This window comes from Oncorhynchus nerka, linkage group LG9b, assembly GCF_034236695.1.
Source record: "Oncorhynchus nerka isolate Pitt River linkage group LG9b, Oner_Uvic_2.0, whole genome shotgun sequence".
NCBI lineage: Eukaryota > Metazoa > Chordata > Actinopteri > Salmoniformes > Salmonidae > Oncorhynchus > Oncorhynchus nerka.
The window spans coordinates 29,181,972-29,198,959 of record NC_088424.1 but is presented as its reverse complement, the minus strand read 5'-3'; the positions used below and the strand labels follow the sequence as shown (position 1 = coordinate 29,198,959).

At 40.3% G+C, this 16,988-nt stretch overlaps 1 protein-coding gene across 1 annotated transcript; it reads left to right on the top strand.

Moving 5' to 3' along the window:
* The first annotated feature begins 6,242 nt into the window (after window positions 1-6,242).
* Window positions 6,243-7,632, top strand: zgc:92591 (uncharacterized protein LOC436997 homolog). The gene is made up of 3 exons (XM_029641908.2): window positions 6,243-6,330; window positions 6,423-6,544; window positions 7,253-7,632. The coding sequence occupies exons 2-3, from the start codon at window positions 6,431-6,433 to the stop codon at window positions 7,487-7,489; spliced, it is 351 nt and encodes a 116-aa protein (XP_029497768.1). The 5' UTR covers window positions 6,243-6,330; window positions 6,423-6,430; the 3' UTR covers window positions 7,490-7,632.
* Window positions 7,633-16,988: the final 9,356 nt, after the last annotated feature.

Genomic DNA, 16,988 nt, shown 5'->3' with positions numbered 1-16,988 from the left:
CAAAACAGTCCTGTAGCTTAGCATCTGCTTCATCTGACCACTTCTTTATAGACCGAGTCACTGGTGCTTCCTGCTTTAGTTTTTACTTGTAAGCAGGAATCAGGAGTATATAATTATGGTCAAATTTGCCCAATGGAGGACGAGGGAGAGCTTTGTATGTACCTCTGTGTATGGAGTAAAGGTGGTCCAGAGTTTTTTCTTCTCTGGTTGCACATTTAACATGCTGGTAAAACTAATTTAAGTTTCCCTGCATTAAAGTCCCCGGCCACTAGGAGTACCGCCTCTGGATGAGCATTTTCCTGTTTGCATATGGCCTTATACAGCTCATTGAGTGTGGTCTTAGTGCCAGCATCGGTTTGTGGTGGTAAATAAACAGCTATGAAAAACAAATAGTGTTGTCTACAGCTTATCATTAGATACTCCACCTCAGGCGAGAAAAACCTTGAGACTTCCTTAATATTAGATTTCGTGCACCAGCTGTTGTTTAGAAATATACACAGACACCAACCCTTGTCTTACCGGCGGCAGCTGTTCTATCTTGCCGATGCAGCGTAAAACCCGCCAGCTGTATTTTATCCATGTTGTCGTTCAGCCACGACTCGGTGAAACATAAGATATTACAGTATGTCCCGTTGTATTCGTGATGGTAGCTCGTCTATTTTGTTATCCAATAATTGGCTTACAGGACTGATGGTAGAGGCAGATTACCCACTAGCCGTCGGATCCTTACAAGGCATTCCAACCTACATCCCCGATATCTCTGTCTCTTTCTCATGCGAATGACTGGGATTTGGGCCTTGTCGGTGTCTGAAGTAAATTCTTCACGTCCGACTCGTTAAAGTTATACTTGGATACGTATAACAACACAAAGAGCATGTCCTTCAGTGGAGGGTCTGGTCCAGTACAAACCAGGGTCTTCATTGATAATGGCTGACCCTGGCCATGACCCCACTCTCTGAGGGTGTCTCAGGGAGAGTTGAGATATGAAAAAAAAACACATTTACAATTCACACGTGTATAATACACACTTGTACATGTGTGAAATAGGACAAATATAAGCACCCTCCAAATGATTATTATTATATCAATGGCAGCTTTATTGTGTGTAGGGGAGACCGGGGTTGGTTGTCTCACAATTCTTATTACTGCCAATCTAAAAGGTGCTGTGTAATAAGTTTAAGGTTAAAATTTGTGAATTCTTTGGAAGAACTCATCCACCTGGTCAATTCATATCAGCTTGATAAAACATTGAGATGAGGTGAATTCCAGTGTTTTTCATATGTGAAAGTAAAAATCATATGTCTTGATATTTTCTTTATAAATGTTTAACTTTGGGAGTATACATGAACAATTATGTTTGTTGAAAAGAGGAAAGGGAGAGCTATATTACAAACAATCAGTACCAGTCAAAAGTTTGGATACACCTACTCATTCAAGTGTTTTTCTTTATTTTTACTGTTTTCGACATTATAGAATAATCGTGAAGACATCAACACCATGAAATAGCACAAGTGGAATCATGTAGTAACCAAACAAGTGTTAAACAAATCAAAAATATTTGAGATTTGAAATTCTTCAAAGTAGACACCATTTTCCTTGATGACAGCTTTGCACACTTTTGGCATTATCTCAACCAGCTTCATGAGTTAGTCACCTGGAATGCCTTTCAATTAACAGGTGTGCATTGTTAAAAGTTCATTTGTGGAATTTCTTTCCTTCTTAATGTGTTTGAGCCAATCAGTTGTGTTGTGGCAAGGTAGGAGTGGGATACAGAAGATAGCCTTATTTGGTAAAAGACCAAGAAACAACAGTCCATCATTACTTTAAGACATGAAGGTCAGTCAATATGGAAAATGTCAAGAAGTTTTTTCAAGTGCAGTCTCAAAAACCAGCATGCGCTAAGATGACCTGGCCTCCACAATCACTCGACCTCAACCCAATTGAGATGGTTTGGGATGAGTTGGACTGCATATGTGGGAGCTCAGCATATGTGGGAGCTCCTTCAAGACTGTTGGAAAAGCATTCATCATGAAGCCGGTTGAGAGAATGCCAAGAGTATGCAAAGCTGCCATCAAGGCAAAGGGTGGCTACTTTGAAGAAAATATATTTTTAGATTTGTTTAACACTTTTTTTGGTTACTACAAGATTCCTTGTGTGTTATTTCATAGTTTTGATGTCTTCACTATTATTCTACAATGTAGAATTTTTTGACTGGTACTGTATTTGAGTATCCTTGAGTTGCTGAGTTGCTAGGTCAAATAGCATGTGACAACTAGCATGTTCATTAGCATGGGGGGGGGGGGGTTGCCACAGTTGTGTCACATAGAATGCGGGGTTGGTTGTCACTATCCACTCCATCATAACCATATTGTACAGGGTGATTACCAGTGCCACTACATTCCAAACACAGGAGGTTGGTGGCACCTTAATTGGGGAGGACGGGCTTGTGGTAATGGTTGGAGCGGAATGAGTGGATCGGTATCAAATATATCAAAATACACCATCCCATTCGCTCCATTCCAGCCATTATAATAAGCCCTCCTCCCCTCAGCAGCCTCCACTGATTCCAAACCTATTTCGAGGTCAAGCAATGTGGTAACTAGCATCTTAATTAGCATCCGTTTGTCTCCTCCCCTTCATCTACACTGACTGAAGTGGATTTAAGAGTTGCTATCAATAATGAATCATAGCTTTCACCTGGATTCACCTGGTCAGTCACGGAAAGAGCAGGTGTTCCTAATTTTTTGTACATTGTATACACAACAACTGAAATATTTTAATTAAAGTCATGTGAATAAATGTTGGTGAATAAGTGATAAGCAGTAATTGGCAGTCACTACCATTATGGGACCTTTATTAGTTGTTTTATCCTGTGTTGTTACAGCATTCATCCCACATAATGCATAGTGCATTAAATGTCTACAAAAATATAATCAAAACCAAAACTGAACCAACTTCAAAAAGCACTAATCACTCAGCACTACAACATATCAAAATGTGTTAGGAATATGTAGTGTGGAGAGCGTTTGCCGAGGGATCAAAATAGGATATTGATGCCTGGCCGATGTAGAACTGTAGAATTTAGAATGTAGGTATTCTAATATGAGATGTCTTGCCACTTAGCAAACTATGTCTAAACTGCATCTTCCCGATGCATCATGTATACATCTGTTGGACAGAGGTATCTGTGCTATCTGGGTTGGTTTCCTCTCTCTCTCACATATGTTTTCTGTCAAACGCATGTACACGTGTGTGCAAACACACAAATACACACACATATGACACTCAAATGTCATATGTTGTTCTTAAGGCATAAAATGCTGAATTTTGTTAGGAATATGATTCATTCAAAGAAAATCTTTCAAAGACACTGTATACTATATTGCCTCACTTCCTGTTACAAAAGGAATAAGCTACCAGCAAACATTGTGACAACCAACCCCATCCTCTGTGACAACCAGCCCTGTGATTAGGCTGCTTGTCACAAGTGGACAGAGTGTGTTTGATGGCTTATAACTTCATGTTGGAATAAGATATGAGGATAAAAAGGGTTCGTATTTCAATCCAAAGCCTTGGTCTTTCTATTAATGTTGTAGAGTCTTGTAAGATATACTGATGCTGAGAAATATACAAGAGTAAAAAGTGTGTATAGATGGTGGTTTGCACATCTCCCCTACTGTATACATGACTGAGGTCATTGACATTGAATGATGATATTGTTTGAGATAAGGACTTAATGTTCCATTTTTATTCCACATGTGAATAACATGGGTCTTTGGACCTGGATTTCTTGCACCACACAATACTGTGTTAGCTCACTGAGCTAAAGCCTGAACTTACACAAGTCTTGAGGTCTTAGGCAACGTGGCTACTCATCAAGCGAGTGTGATTCACTGAACACCCTCAGTTACACACAGCTGACGAAATATAATGGATGCTGTTGTGTGCTTCTGGAGAAAATAACCCCAAGTAATTAGCAAGAGCTAAGGTCTGAGACCTGTGCTCCATGGCAATCTACTGCAGGGAGGCTTAAGCATCACGACGGTCTGGAAGAAACAGCTAATAAGAGATTGCTAATTGTAGCAGCCAGGAGAGGACACTACATTGATCAAAATACATTTAATTAAATCTCTCCAAAGTGTGTGGAAGAAATCAAATAAGCTTGTTCAAGGTTTGGAATAATAAGCTCATTGCTCATTTAGCACTAACTTTGTACTTGATGAAGCTGTTACTGAGTTTTGACTAGGTAGCATACAGCTACAACCGGAAGTTACTTTTCCCAGCAGGTTAGGAGAATTAACATAGCAGGTTAGGAGAACTAGGTTAAAGTTAGGGATAGAGTAAGCTCTCCTAACATGATACAAAAAGCAACTTCCAGTCGTAGCTGTACTCCATCTAGTCACAACCCTGTTAGCACTGGCACGGGGGATACCTAGTCAGTTGTACAACTTACTGCAGCTTCCACATTTAACCCAACGCCTCTGAATCAGAGAGGTGCGGAGGGCTGCCTTAATCAACATCCACGGCGCCCGGGGAACAGTGGGTTAACTGCCTTGCTTAGAACGACAGATTTTTACCTTGTCAGCTGGGGGATTCGATCCAGCAAACTTTAAGTTACTGGCCAAACACTCCTACACGCCAGGCTAGAAAGTCTATCCTTCAAAGTAAAAAAATGTAAACTGCATATGATGAAACTGTCCAATTCCTGCAATGACAGACACATGGACTCACATCAACAGACAAGCTCTGAAATCCTGTGATATGAGCTGGGAGATATGACAAGGCCACATATGGACATCAAGCATATGTTATTCGTCACAAAGACCTTATCAGAGACTCACAATATACAAGACAGGTGATTTGCCATCTGAAGTGTCAAATGGATTTAATTCTCACTAACTGCAAAGACCCTCTTTAGATAGTGGTGAATTAAACACGGAATGGTACATGAAGGTTATGATCAAACCTTTCTGTGGTTGTAAGATCATTTCCTTGACTGTATTGAAACCGTTTTCTGACAGACACAGATGTTACTGCAAGCAGTTTGCTGATGTCAATGTTGTGAAGAGAGTGCCCCATGGTGGCTGTGGGGTTATGGTATGGGCAAGCATAAGCTACGGACAATGAACACAATTGCATTTCATCGATCGCAATTTGAATGCACAGAGATACTGTGACATGTCATTCATCCGCCACCATCACCTCATGTTTCAGCATGATAATGCATGGCCCCATGTCAAAAGGATCTGAACACAATTCCTGGTAGCTGAACATTTCCCAGTTATTCAATGTCACCCATTGAGCATGTTTGGGATGCTCTGGATTGACGTGTATGGCAGCGTTCCAGTTCCCGCCAATATCCAGCAACTTTGCACAACCATTGAAGAGGAGTTGGACAACATTCCACAGGCCACAATCAACAGCCTGATCAACTCTACGCGAAGGAGATGTGTCGCCCTGCCTGAGGCAAATGGTGGTCACAGCAGATACTGACTGTTTTTTTTATCCATGACCCTACCTTTTTTGTACCTGTGACCATCAGATGCATAATTGTATTCCCAGTCATGTGAAATCCATAGATTAGGGCCTAATTCATGTATTTCAATTGACTGAGTAAAATCTTAGAAATTGTTGCGATTTGATTTTTGTTCAGTATAATTGTGACATACATTATTTGCATATTGAGCGTAAGTAAGTGTGCCGCACTATGGGACTCCCGATCATGGCTGATTGTGATACAGCCTGGGATTGAGTCAGTGTCTACCCTGACGCCTCTAGCACTGAGATGCAGTGCCTTAGACCTTTGAGCCACTCAGGAGCCTAATGTAGGATACCTTGTGTGATTACATGCTGCCTTTGGTGTTTCCTGAAAATACAGAATACAGGAGTCTTTCAAATGGTAACAAAAATATTCAGCCAATTTGCAAGGCTGAAAGTAAAATTTTCATAACCAGTTATACACACAGTCAAGGACCATTAGGCACTGTGTAAATTGCTGAGGAAAGTGTGACCACTGTCGTCATTCTACAAGAAAATGAATTTACTTGTACTCTAAAATCTCAATCACGAGCTGATGATGACTGTTGTTGATGCAATGCGTATTGACACGTACAATGCTGGTGCACGAACGACCCCCAGTGGACCGTGCATGAATGACAGGCTGATTTTTTAATACGCTGCACCTGCATGGACACCACGTGAGCTGTCCATTAATTAATGGCCACTTAAAAACAGGTTGTTACAGCTTGTTGAGGTGGAAATGACAGATGACTAGATAACAACAGTGTTGACAGCATTAGACATATAATCACGGTTGCGCTGTATCTAGAGGTAGGTCTTAAACATAAACAAACGTCTACCTTATTAAGACAATGTACTGTTTAAATCGAGACTTATCACTTAAATTACTGTTGTATGCACAGTTTCAGAAATGAGTAACGATGTAACCAAGAAGAAGGGAAAGGCAGTCGGGGAGAAAAAGACTAAAAGAAAAGCCAAGCGGAGAGAGACTTATGCAGTGTATATCTATAAAGTTTTGAAGCAGGTAAGTGTCGGAAAATGTGCTTTCATGTATTTTTTTATTGTTACTTAGTCTCGTTTTAAAGACCTTAAGTTTCGCCCATGCGCAATTAGGCTGGTGACGAGATAATGTTTTTATTTTTGCAGATCTATCCTATCAATATGATATTTTAACCCCGTAGTTTGAGGCACCGCTGCCTCATTCTAAGTACCAAAAATAAAATTTCCATCCAAGTCTTTTAAACTGATCGATATCTGTTTTTGCATGGGCTGCGTCTCAATCGACTTTTTATTTTGTCACCCTTCCACGTCTGTGGTGGAAAGTGGCAGAGCTTCAGCGCTGTTTCTCAGACCAGGAGACATCCTGAAAATCTGCCTTCTCGTGAAAACGTTGAGCTGCTAGACGTTTGGGACACAAACTAATACGAACACCGTATAGAAAGGGGAGACTCGTGAACATGATGGTGGTTTATGCCCACAAATAAGGTGTTAAATGTGTTAACTCAAAGGTTGAAGTATCCTATAAGTTTTTTTTTTTTGTGCTGTTAGTTTCTGTAGTCTAGTAAAGGCCAAATTTATTTTGTGTACCTAAAGGGGTCTTTAAAATTCCAAATCTATCTAAATGATCCATGGTATGACCTTAAAACATTTCAATATATGTCAGCTTAGACCCCCCCAGCACTAACTACTTGCTCTAGTTTTCAACTTGATGACATGTGTTCTTTGTCTCTAGGTCCATCCTGACACTGGCATCTCCAGCAGAGCAATGAGCATAATGAATTCCTTCGTCAATGACGTATTTGAGCGCATTGCAACTGAGGCATCTCGTCTGACCCAGTACAACAAACGCTCAACCATCACCAGCCGAGAGGTACAGACCGCAGTCCGACTCTTGCTACCTGGAGAGCTGGCCAAGCACGCTGTGTCAGAGGGCACCAAAGCTGTCACCAAATACACTAGTTCAAAGTAGAAAATGAGTGCCTCAAATGCTGCAAGAATGCAATTAAGGCTATGGATGCACCAAGTTTAAGTTGAATCATTATTTTTGGAAAATAAATGCACTAAATTGATATTTTTGGGGGGTTCCCCATGATTAAATGTTTCTGCAATTCATTTTTTGCCACTAGATGGGACTATTACTCTAGTTATATTTTGTTATTTTCAGTCAGACCATGAATACCCTTATCACAACATTGGCAGCCTCTACCTAGACCCTGTGCAGGTAGCTCAATTTATGTAACTGCACATATCTAATACATGGGCTATCTAATGTAAATAAGCTATAAGTGCAGGTGGCTGTTTTGCTCAAGCTATACTAAGTATAAATGGAGTATTGCAAGTTAATGCTATACTATGATACAAAAACTGTAAGGTACAGCATAGTATGTGTAGATGTTCTGGTAAAAGATCATCTAGAGCAGTGTTTCCTCCCAATTTAGATATTTTCCCCCTAGTGCTACACCAGTCCTTTTTGCCCCAATATAGAGGGCAATTTATTAAAGATCTATATCAGGGGTATTTAACTCATACACTATGAAGTTTGTAACCTGGTTTCTGTTCAAACTGAAATACACACCTGGTGTCCTAGGACTAAATCAGTGCTTGATTAGAGTGGACCGGTAGGGGGGGCATGTCATAAAGTGTTTACACAGGCATCCCAATTCTGATCTTTAACCCAATTATTGGCAAAAGTTCTGATTGGTCAAAAGACATATTAGTGAATTAAAAAGATCAGAATTGATTTACCTGTCTAAATGCAGCCCAATTTGGCCTTGGCCTCTGAGCTGCTGACGTTGAAAGTGGAAGACCATCCAAAGGGAATGCAAGGGATACAGCCTTATGCTTACATTTTCAAATTAAACATTACACATCTAGACTATAATCATAAGATGTGAATTTGCTGAATAGTCTGATTACTGCATAATAACACTGAAGTCTAATTAGGAGGAAATGGAAGTCTATACAATTAGGATAATGTTTACATCCTGACATACTTCTATGGGTTATTTATATAAAATAACTATTACCCTTATCAACAGCCCAGAAAGTCGAGCAGCATTCATTGTTAATGGGCTTGTATACCAGACAGTTCCTTCTCCCCTCTGTCACACTCATGGTATCCATCTCAGATGTTTTTTCCTGATATATTGCTAATGATATCTATGGACCTATTACCACGGGTGTGATCTGATGCTATCAATAATAGCTAGCATGGCCAGTAGTGTTTTTGTAAATTATCATTATAGCCATTTGTGCGACTGCCTGGGTATAACAACCCCCCTAACCCCTTAAGATACTTACTCCAGCCCTGGACTTTGCCTCACTCTCCTAGCTCTTTGTACCCATTGCTGTCTCCTTTAGGGAGTGTTATAAACACATTATGGATGGGTACATTAGTGACTGATGCAGAAGCACTGGGCTCGCCTGCCTTGTTTTGGTGCGAGAGAGAGCTGCATCATTAGAAAATGTTCCACTTGGCGGGGAAGCGCGTATTAACTGCACTTGCAATGAAATGAGGTTGTGATATATGGTTAAAGTTATAGAGGGACTATTAGGTTGAAATATGAACCTCTCAATTGTCATAATGAAGCAGGGGCTATTTGCGTGCATGGCGATCAGGTCGTTATAGGAGGAGACAATTGGAATCCGTAACGACACACTATACATTACAGAGGCTAGGTAGTGGGTTTAGGGTTTAGAAGGGGGTGAAAGTAATCATGCCTTCACAGAATGGTACAGAGCTTCCATCAACCAACAATTCAAATTCATTTTTGTTCCCCCTAATGTTTCTAGCAGCAAAGTGATGAGATGGGGACAGGTTGGTTGGACTGCATCCGGCATGTCTCGGGTTAGACTCTTCTTTAAGGACTTCGATGGACATCCCTGCCTTTGTTGTCATCATCAGGCATTTGTGGCCCATAATGGCCCCTCAAAGAAGAGCTTACGCGGAGGGAGGCATATAGTGTGTCACATGGTGATCCAAATGCATTATAGGCCTAGGCTACAATGGCACAATAGGAACTCTATAATAAAGTGAAAGTGCACATGGGAAGTGCCAGGTTAATGGTAATTGTATATAGGAATAGAAATATACACTGCTCAAAAAAATTAAGGGAACACTAAAATAACACATCCTAGATCTGATTGAATGAAATATTCTTATTAAAAACTTTTTTCTTTACATAGTTGAATGTGCTGACAACAAAATCACACAAAAATTATCAATGGAAATCAAATTTATCAACCCATGGAGGTCTGGATTTGGAGTCACACTCAACAAGTGGAAAACCACACTACAGGCTGATCCAACTTTGATGTAAATGTCCTTAACTTCTTGCGTCGAGCCATCCCGGATCCGGTATCGTGACTACAGCCTCAAGCTCATTACCATAACGCAACATTAACTATTCATGAAAATCGCAAATGAAATGAAATTAATCTATTTGCTCTCAAGCTTAGCCTTTTGTTAACAACACTGTCATCTCAGATTTTCAAAATATGCTTCTCAACCATTGCAAAACAAGCATTTGTGTAACAGTATTGATAGCTAACGTAGCATTTAGCGTAGCATTTAGCGTTAGCATTCAGCAGGCAACATTTTCCACAAAAAACAGAAAAAGCATTCAAATAAAATCATTTACCTTTGAAGAACTTCGGATGTTTTCAATGAGGAGACTCTCAGATAGCAAATGTTCAGTTTTTCCTGAAAGATTATTTGTTTAGGACAAATTGCTCCGTTTTCTGCGTCACGTATAGCTACAAAAAAAAAACTGTATCCAGGATTGTGTAAGCTCATTAGCATAACACAACGTTAACTATTCATGAAAATCGCAAATGAAATGAAATTAATCTATTTGCTCTCAAGCTTAGCCTTTTGTTAACAACACTGTCATCTCAGATTTTCAAAATATGCTTTTGAACCATAGCTAAACAAGCATTTGTGTAAGAGTATTGATAGCCTAGCATTGCATTAAGCCTAGCATTCAGCATGCAACATTTTCCACAAAAAACAGTAAAGAATTCAAATAAAATAATTTACCTTTGAAGAACTTCAGATGTTTTCAATGAGGAGACTCTGGTAGATAGCAAATGTTCCGTTTTTACAAAAAACAGTATTTGGTGTCGACTAATCGCTCCGTTTTGTTCATCACATTTGGGGAGGGAAAAAATATATATATATATATATTAAGTCATTAAAACGCAGGCTCATTCCTGGCGCATTCACAGCCATATAAGGAGACATTGGAACACAGCGCCTTCAGAATCTGGGGCATTTCCTGTATGAAACTTCATCTTGGTTTCGCCTGTTGCATTAGTTCTGGGGCACGCACAGATAATATCTTTGCAGTTTTGGAGACGTCAGAGTTTTGTCTTTCCAAGGCTGTCAATTCCATGCATAGTCGAGCATCTTTTCGTCTCAAAATATTGTGCTTAAAACGGGCACGTCTTTTTATCCAATAATGACATAGCGCACCCATAGATTGAAGAGGTTAAACCAAGTCAAAATGAGGCTCAGTAGTGTGTGTGGCCACCATGTGCCTGTATGACCTCCCTACAATGCCTGGGCATGCTCCTTGATGAGGTGGCGGATGGTCTCCTGAGGGATCTCCTCCCAGACCTGGACTAAAGCATCCGCCAACTCCTGGACAGTCTGTGGTGCAACGTGGCGTTGGTGGATGGAGCGAGACATGATGTCCCAGATGTGCTCAATTGGATTCAGGTCTGGGGAACGGGCGGGCCAGTCCATAGCATCAATGCCTTCCTCTTGCAGGAACTGCTGACACACTCCAGCCACATGAGGTCTAGCATTGTCTTGCATTAGGAGGAAGCCAGGGCCAACCACACCAGCATATGGTCTCACAAGGGGTCTGAGGATCTCATCTCGGCACCTAATGGCAGTCAGGTTACCTCTGGCGAGCACATGGAGGGCTGTGCGGCCCCCCAAAGAAATGCCACCCCACACCATGACTGACCCACCGCCAAACCGGTCATGCTGGAGGATGTTGCAGGCAGCAGAACGTTCTCCATGGCGTCTCCAGACTGTCACGTCTGTCACATGTGCTCAGTGTGAACCTGCTTTCATCTGTGAAGAGCACAGGGCGCCAGGTGCGAATTTGCCAATCTTGGTGTTCTCTGGCAAATGCCAAACATCCTGCACGGTGTTAGGCTGTAAGCACAACCCCCACCTGTGGACGTTGGGCCCTTATACCACCCTCATGGAGTCTGTTTCTGACCGTTTGAGCAGACACATGCACATTTGTGGCCTGCTGGAGGTCATTTTGCAGGGCTCTGGCAGTGCTCCTCCTGCTCCTCCTTGCACAAAGGTGGAGGTAGCGGTCCTGCTGCTGGGTTGTTGCCCTCCTACGGCCTCCTCCACGTCTCCTGATGTACTGGCCTGTCTCCTGGTAGCGCCTCCATGCTCTGGACACTACGCTGACAGACACAGCAAACCTTCTTGCCACATCTCGCATTGATGTGCCATCCTGGATGCACTACCTGAGCCACTTCTGTGGGTTGTAGACTCCGTCTCATTCTACCACTAGAGTGAAAGCACCGCCAGCATTCAAAAGTGACCAAAACATCAGCCAGGAAGCATAGGAACTGAGAAGTGGTCTGTGGTCCCCACCTGCAGAACCACTCCTTTATTGGGGTTGTCTTGCTAAATGCCTATAATTCCCACCTGTTGTCTATTCCATTTGCACAACAGCATGTGAAATGTATTGTCAATCAGTGTTGCTTCCTAAGTGGACAGTTTGATTTCACAGAAGTATGATTGACTTGGAGTTACATTGTGTTGTTTAAGTGTTCCCTTCATTCTTTTGAGCAGTGTGTAACTCCACTATAATAACCTGTTAAAGGGCCCAATTAACCCCTCGTTCCCCGCCCTGTTTCCATGGTCACCACTTATGACTAAATAGGTCTTTAGATGAGTGAAAAACCACAGGTTCACAATGAGTCATTCCATGTAATTTCAGCAAGCCATGACACCCACCATCTCAGATTGTTCTGAAGTTGTTTCTGTAGTTAGAAACATCAAGATTGGCATTCCTGAAACATTATTGTATTTTATCTCGGAGAAATTAACCTAATTGATTGCACCCAAATCGGCCATTTTAATTGATAGGATTCAGATAATATTAAATTAATATAGTACCCAAAATCTGATTTGAACCAAAGTTCTTCCTACTATTGAATAAGACACGAGGAATAAAAAAATTACAAAAAGCCACCAACAGGGTATAAGGGTATAAGCATTAGGTTGCTAAGAGAAGGACAGATTGAATTGCTTTCATGGAGTACTGGCTTGAATTGTGAGGATTACTATACAATTTATTTTAGTAATGAGCCAAATCTATTGGTTTTCTACCCAAATTTGCAAAGGAAATGTTGTGATCTATTGAAAAAAACATACAAGACTGCAAAAATGTGTAAGTGTAGCGGTATAGCAGGAACAGTGGCATCTAATGGTCAATCTGGTACACACTACTTCATGGTAAATAATGCAAGCGACTTCAATTACTAATGACCAGATTCACAGGGAATACATGACATAGTATGGAGAAGCAATACTCCAAGCCACAGCTTGTATACTCAAACAGAGAACTGATACTGTATACTGGTTGTTGGGGTGGGATTGACATGGGGTGTGGGTGTCCATAGGTGGCATTTGACAACAACAACAAAAAATATTCCTCAAGTCTTACTCATTGATAGGAAGAAGTTTGATTCAATTCGAATGTTGGGTAATATATTTATTGAATATTATTTGAATCCTATAAATTTAAATGTACAATTTCGGTGCAATCAATATGATCTGAGAAATTAGGCTAATTATATTTCAACAAAATAATGTTTCAGGAATGCTAATCTATACTGAACAAAAATATAAACGCAACATGTAAAGTGTTGGTCCCATGTTTCATAAGCTGAAATAAAAGATCCCAGAAGTTTTCGATACACACACAAATATTATTTCTCTCACATTTTGTGCACAATTTTTTTTACATCCATGTTAGTGAGCATTTCTCCTTTGCCAAGATAATCCATCCACCTGACAGGTGCGGCATATCAAGAAGCTGATTAAACAGTGTGATAATTACAGAGGTGCACCATGTGCTGAGGACAATAAAAGGCCACACTAAAATGTGCAGTTGTCTATGTAGACCTTCAAACAACATCAAATACCAACCATAACTCCATACCCAATACACACCCTTACATTTCTATATTTTGTGGCATCTTTGGACTTTTTGTCCATTCATGTTTCATAAATCAGCAGTGTTTCTGCTGTTATTATCTGGTGGGCTGTGGCCTGTTGTTACAAGATACGTTAGTCTCCAGAAAGGTTTGGACACATGCTTTTTATATAAGTAATTATTTTGGGAAGAAGTTGGATATCAAGAGGTGGGCAAGTTGGTTTACGGATTGCTATAGGGAAGAGTAGTTCCATAATTGAACTGCATTCCAGAATTATATGGTTCAAGGGTTCCTTTGCTTTTCTTTTTACACTCATATTTATTTTGTAAATCATTTTAAGATGCTACTACAAAAAAATCTAAACCACTAGTAACACCTTAATTTTTAAGTATATAGTAACCAACCATTACTTATTTTCCATTCACAGTGGTAATGTATTTTGTTCCACTTTCATTACTAATGACTTTCCTTACGAAGGGCTTTATTACAGACAGAAATACTCCTCAGTTTCATTAGCTGTCCAGGTGGCTGGTCTCAGACGATCCCGCAGGTGAAGAAGCCGGATGTGGAGGTCCAGGGCTGGTGTTGTTACACATGGTCGGTCTGTGGTTGTGAGGCCGGTTGGACACTGCCAAATTCTCTAAAACAATGTTGGAGGTGACAGGTAGCCTAGTGGTTAGTGTTGGACAAGTAACCGAAAGGTTGCAAGATCGAATCCCCGAGCTGACAAGGTAAAAATCTGTCGTTCTGCCCCTGAACAAGGCAGTTAATCCACTGTTCCTAGGCAGTCATTGAAAATAAGAATTTGTTCTTAACTGACTTGCCTAGTTAAATAAATAAAAATAAAAAATTCTCTGGCAACAACTCTGGTGGACATTGCTGCAATCAGTACACCAATTGTGTTGTCCACGCTCCCTCTACTTGAGACATCTGTGGCATTGTGTTGTGACAAAACTGCACATTTTAGAGTGGCATTTTATTGTCCTCAGCACAAGGTGCACCAGTGTAATGATCATGCTGTTTATGTGGATGGATTATCTTGGCAAATAAAAAATGCTCACTAACAAGGATGTAAACAAATTTGTGAACATTTGAGAGAAATAAGCTTTTTCTGCATATGGAACATTTCTGGGATCTTTTATTTCAGCTTATGGGACCAACACTTCACATGTTGCATTTATATTTTTGTTCAGTATAATATTTCTGTAACTACTGTGTACTTTCCATTATGTTCTCATGAACATACTATCGGGAGGCAGGGAGGGCTATAGCTAGTTTAATTCCCTCCACTGTGTAACGGCATGATTCCATAGTTAGTAGTACTCAAAACAGCATTAAGAGCCTGGTAATCAGAGGGAACTAATTGCATAAATGAAGCGAGCCAGAGACACATTAGGTCATTAGCTGTTTTCAATATGTCCAGTCTCTGTCATTTTGAGGAGGTTGACCACAATGCAGAAGCCCCGTACAGATAGCTACTGATAAAAAAACGGTGAGGAAGTCAAAATATTTAGAATGTCCACAGGGGGGCTATAAGGGCAGGGAGGGTTACCACATAGATGTGTTTCTGTCGTCCCCCACTTCAGTGAAAAAAAGAATGCCCACCATTTGAGAAATGAATTTATCGAAGTCACTGTCTTTTTCCCCATTAGTAAGTGTTTAGTTCAGCGTTTTAAATAATTGCGTTACCAGGAATGATATTTAAAATACATTTGGGAGTCAATGAGGCGGGAAAGTGCCTACATGTTTTGCTGATGACACCCGGGCCATTTGGAAGACATCAAAGTAGAGAGGAGGTAGCCCAGATGCATATTATAAACTCATTATGGGTATCATTTAAAAGGATGTACTCCACTCCAGCAGCAGAAAACAATATTCCCAGTCTCTCTAGTAATGTGTGTTTGCAAAGTCAAAACTCTTAGAGACGCCTTCAGTTTAATGTGCCATCTATTACCCCCAAACTGTAACATGAAACAAATGGCATTGATTTCCATATACCAGACTTGTCATTAAGGTATAGTATAAGATGCGAATGTGAGTCAATGTTTTCTGATAGAAAAGAGAATGAGAAGAAAAGGTACTCCAAAATACCATCATGAGTTCTTCCACAAGTACTAGTGCAATTCAGATTAGTATAAATCTATTTTTTCTCTCTAAGAACACACAAGCAGTCAGCAATTGTAGAGAACCCAACAAACTACTATAATCTATACACAGACATAATCATGTAAACTGTCAAACAAACCCCAGGCTGCTAGAACAATTAAATGCTAATTATTTTAACTATAATTTCAAAATGTCTGTGGTAGTTAAAAATTATCTTTAGATTTCACTCCACAAAGACACACCTGCCACTCAAATAAACCCATCTTTACTATTAAAAACCTCAAGGTACAGTAAGTAGCCCTACGTGTTAATGATGGGCAAGCACAGTGTATTCCAGTCTGAGAAATTGAAGGTTTATCCTTCAAAGAAAATGTGTGTCAGATGTACTGAGTACTGAGTAGACTTTAAGAGGCTTAATTGTGTGCTGTCCCTCTACCATCATAACACTACTACCCGTGGGGTTGAGTGAACCAGCGGTGTCCAAGCCACTCGTTCAGCCTAATGTTCTTTAAATGTAGAAGTCATGTGGATACAGAGAGTGTTTATGGCCACAAATATAGTGGGCTAAAATACACATTTTTACAAACCTTTCACCAACTATGCCACTATAGAGTTAGTGATTGTATCTTGTCATTTTGCTTTGGGGTGAATGGATGGATATATCCCTGATCAAATACAAAGCAGAAGAAAAGTCAATGAGTATTTCAACATGATCTTATTAGTCATACAGTAAATGTCAAAATAGTGCCATTTAACCATTGTAGTTATATCACCAAAGATGACATGTAATATGTCTGTTGCATGGCACTTGTTGTGACATTACTTGTGTCATTAGAATAAACTGTTAGCTACAGTATAGCACTGGAGTAAGGTTTTGCATTTGCAGTAGATTCACTACAGTGAACTAAAAGACCCTGCTGGTTGCTATGGGGATGAGTTCACCATCCATTGAGTCCCATGTAGAAAGAAGGTACTTGACCATGTGTTATTTTCACCCTGTCTGTTATTGTAGTGTGTGGTGTAAGCCCAGCCACTGGGTCAAAACACAAAGTGGCTTTGCCCTGCAACAGTAATACTAACCAATGAAAATACACAAATGTGATTTTATTACCTTTAAAATCGTATATGATATTGTGGCTCAAATTGTAGATGTTACCAATAACACA

Bases quoted from the DNA above. Each gene is read 5' to 3' on its own strand.
- zgc:92591 (XM_029641908.2), top strand. From the start codon at position 6,431: ATGAGTAACGATGTAACCAAGAAGAAGGGAAAGGCAGTCGGGGAGAAA. The intron at 6,545-7,252 runs GTAAGTGTCGGA...CTTTGTCTCTAG, and splicing joins TCTATAAAGTTTTGAAGCAG to GTCCATCCTGACACTGGCAT.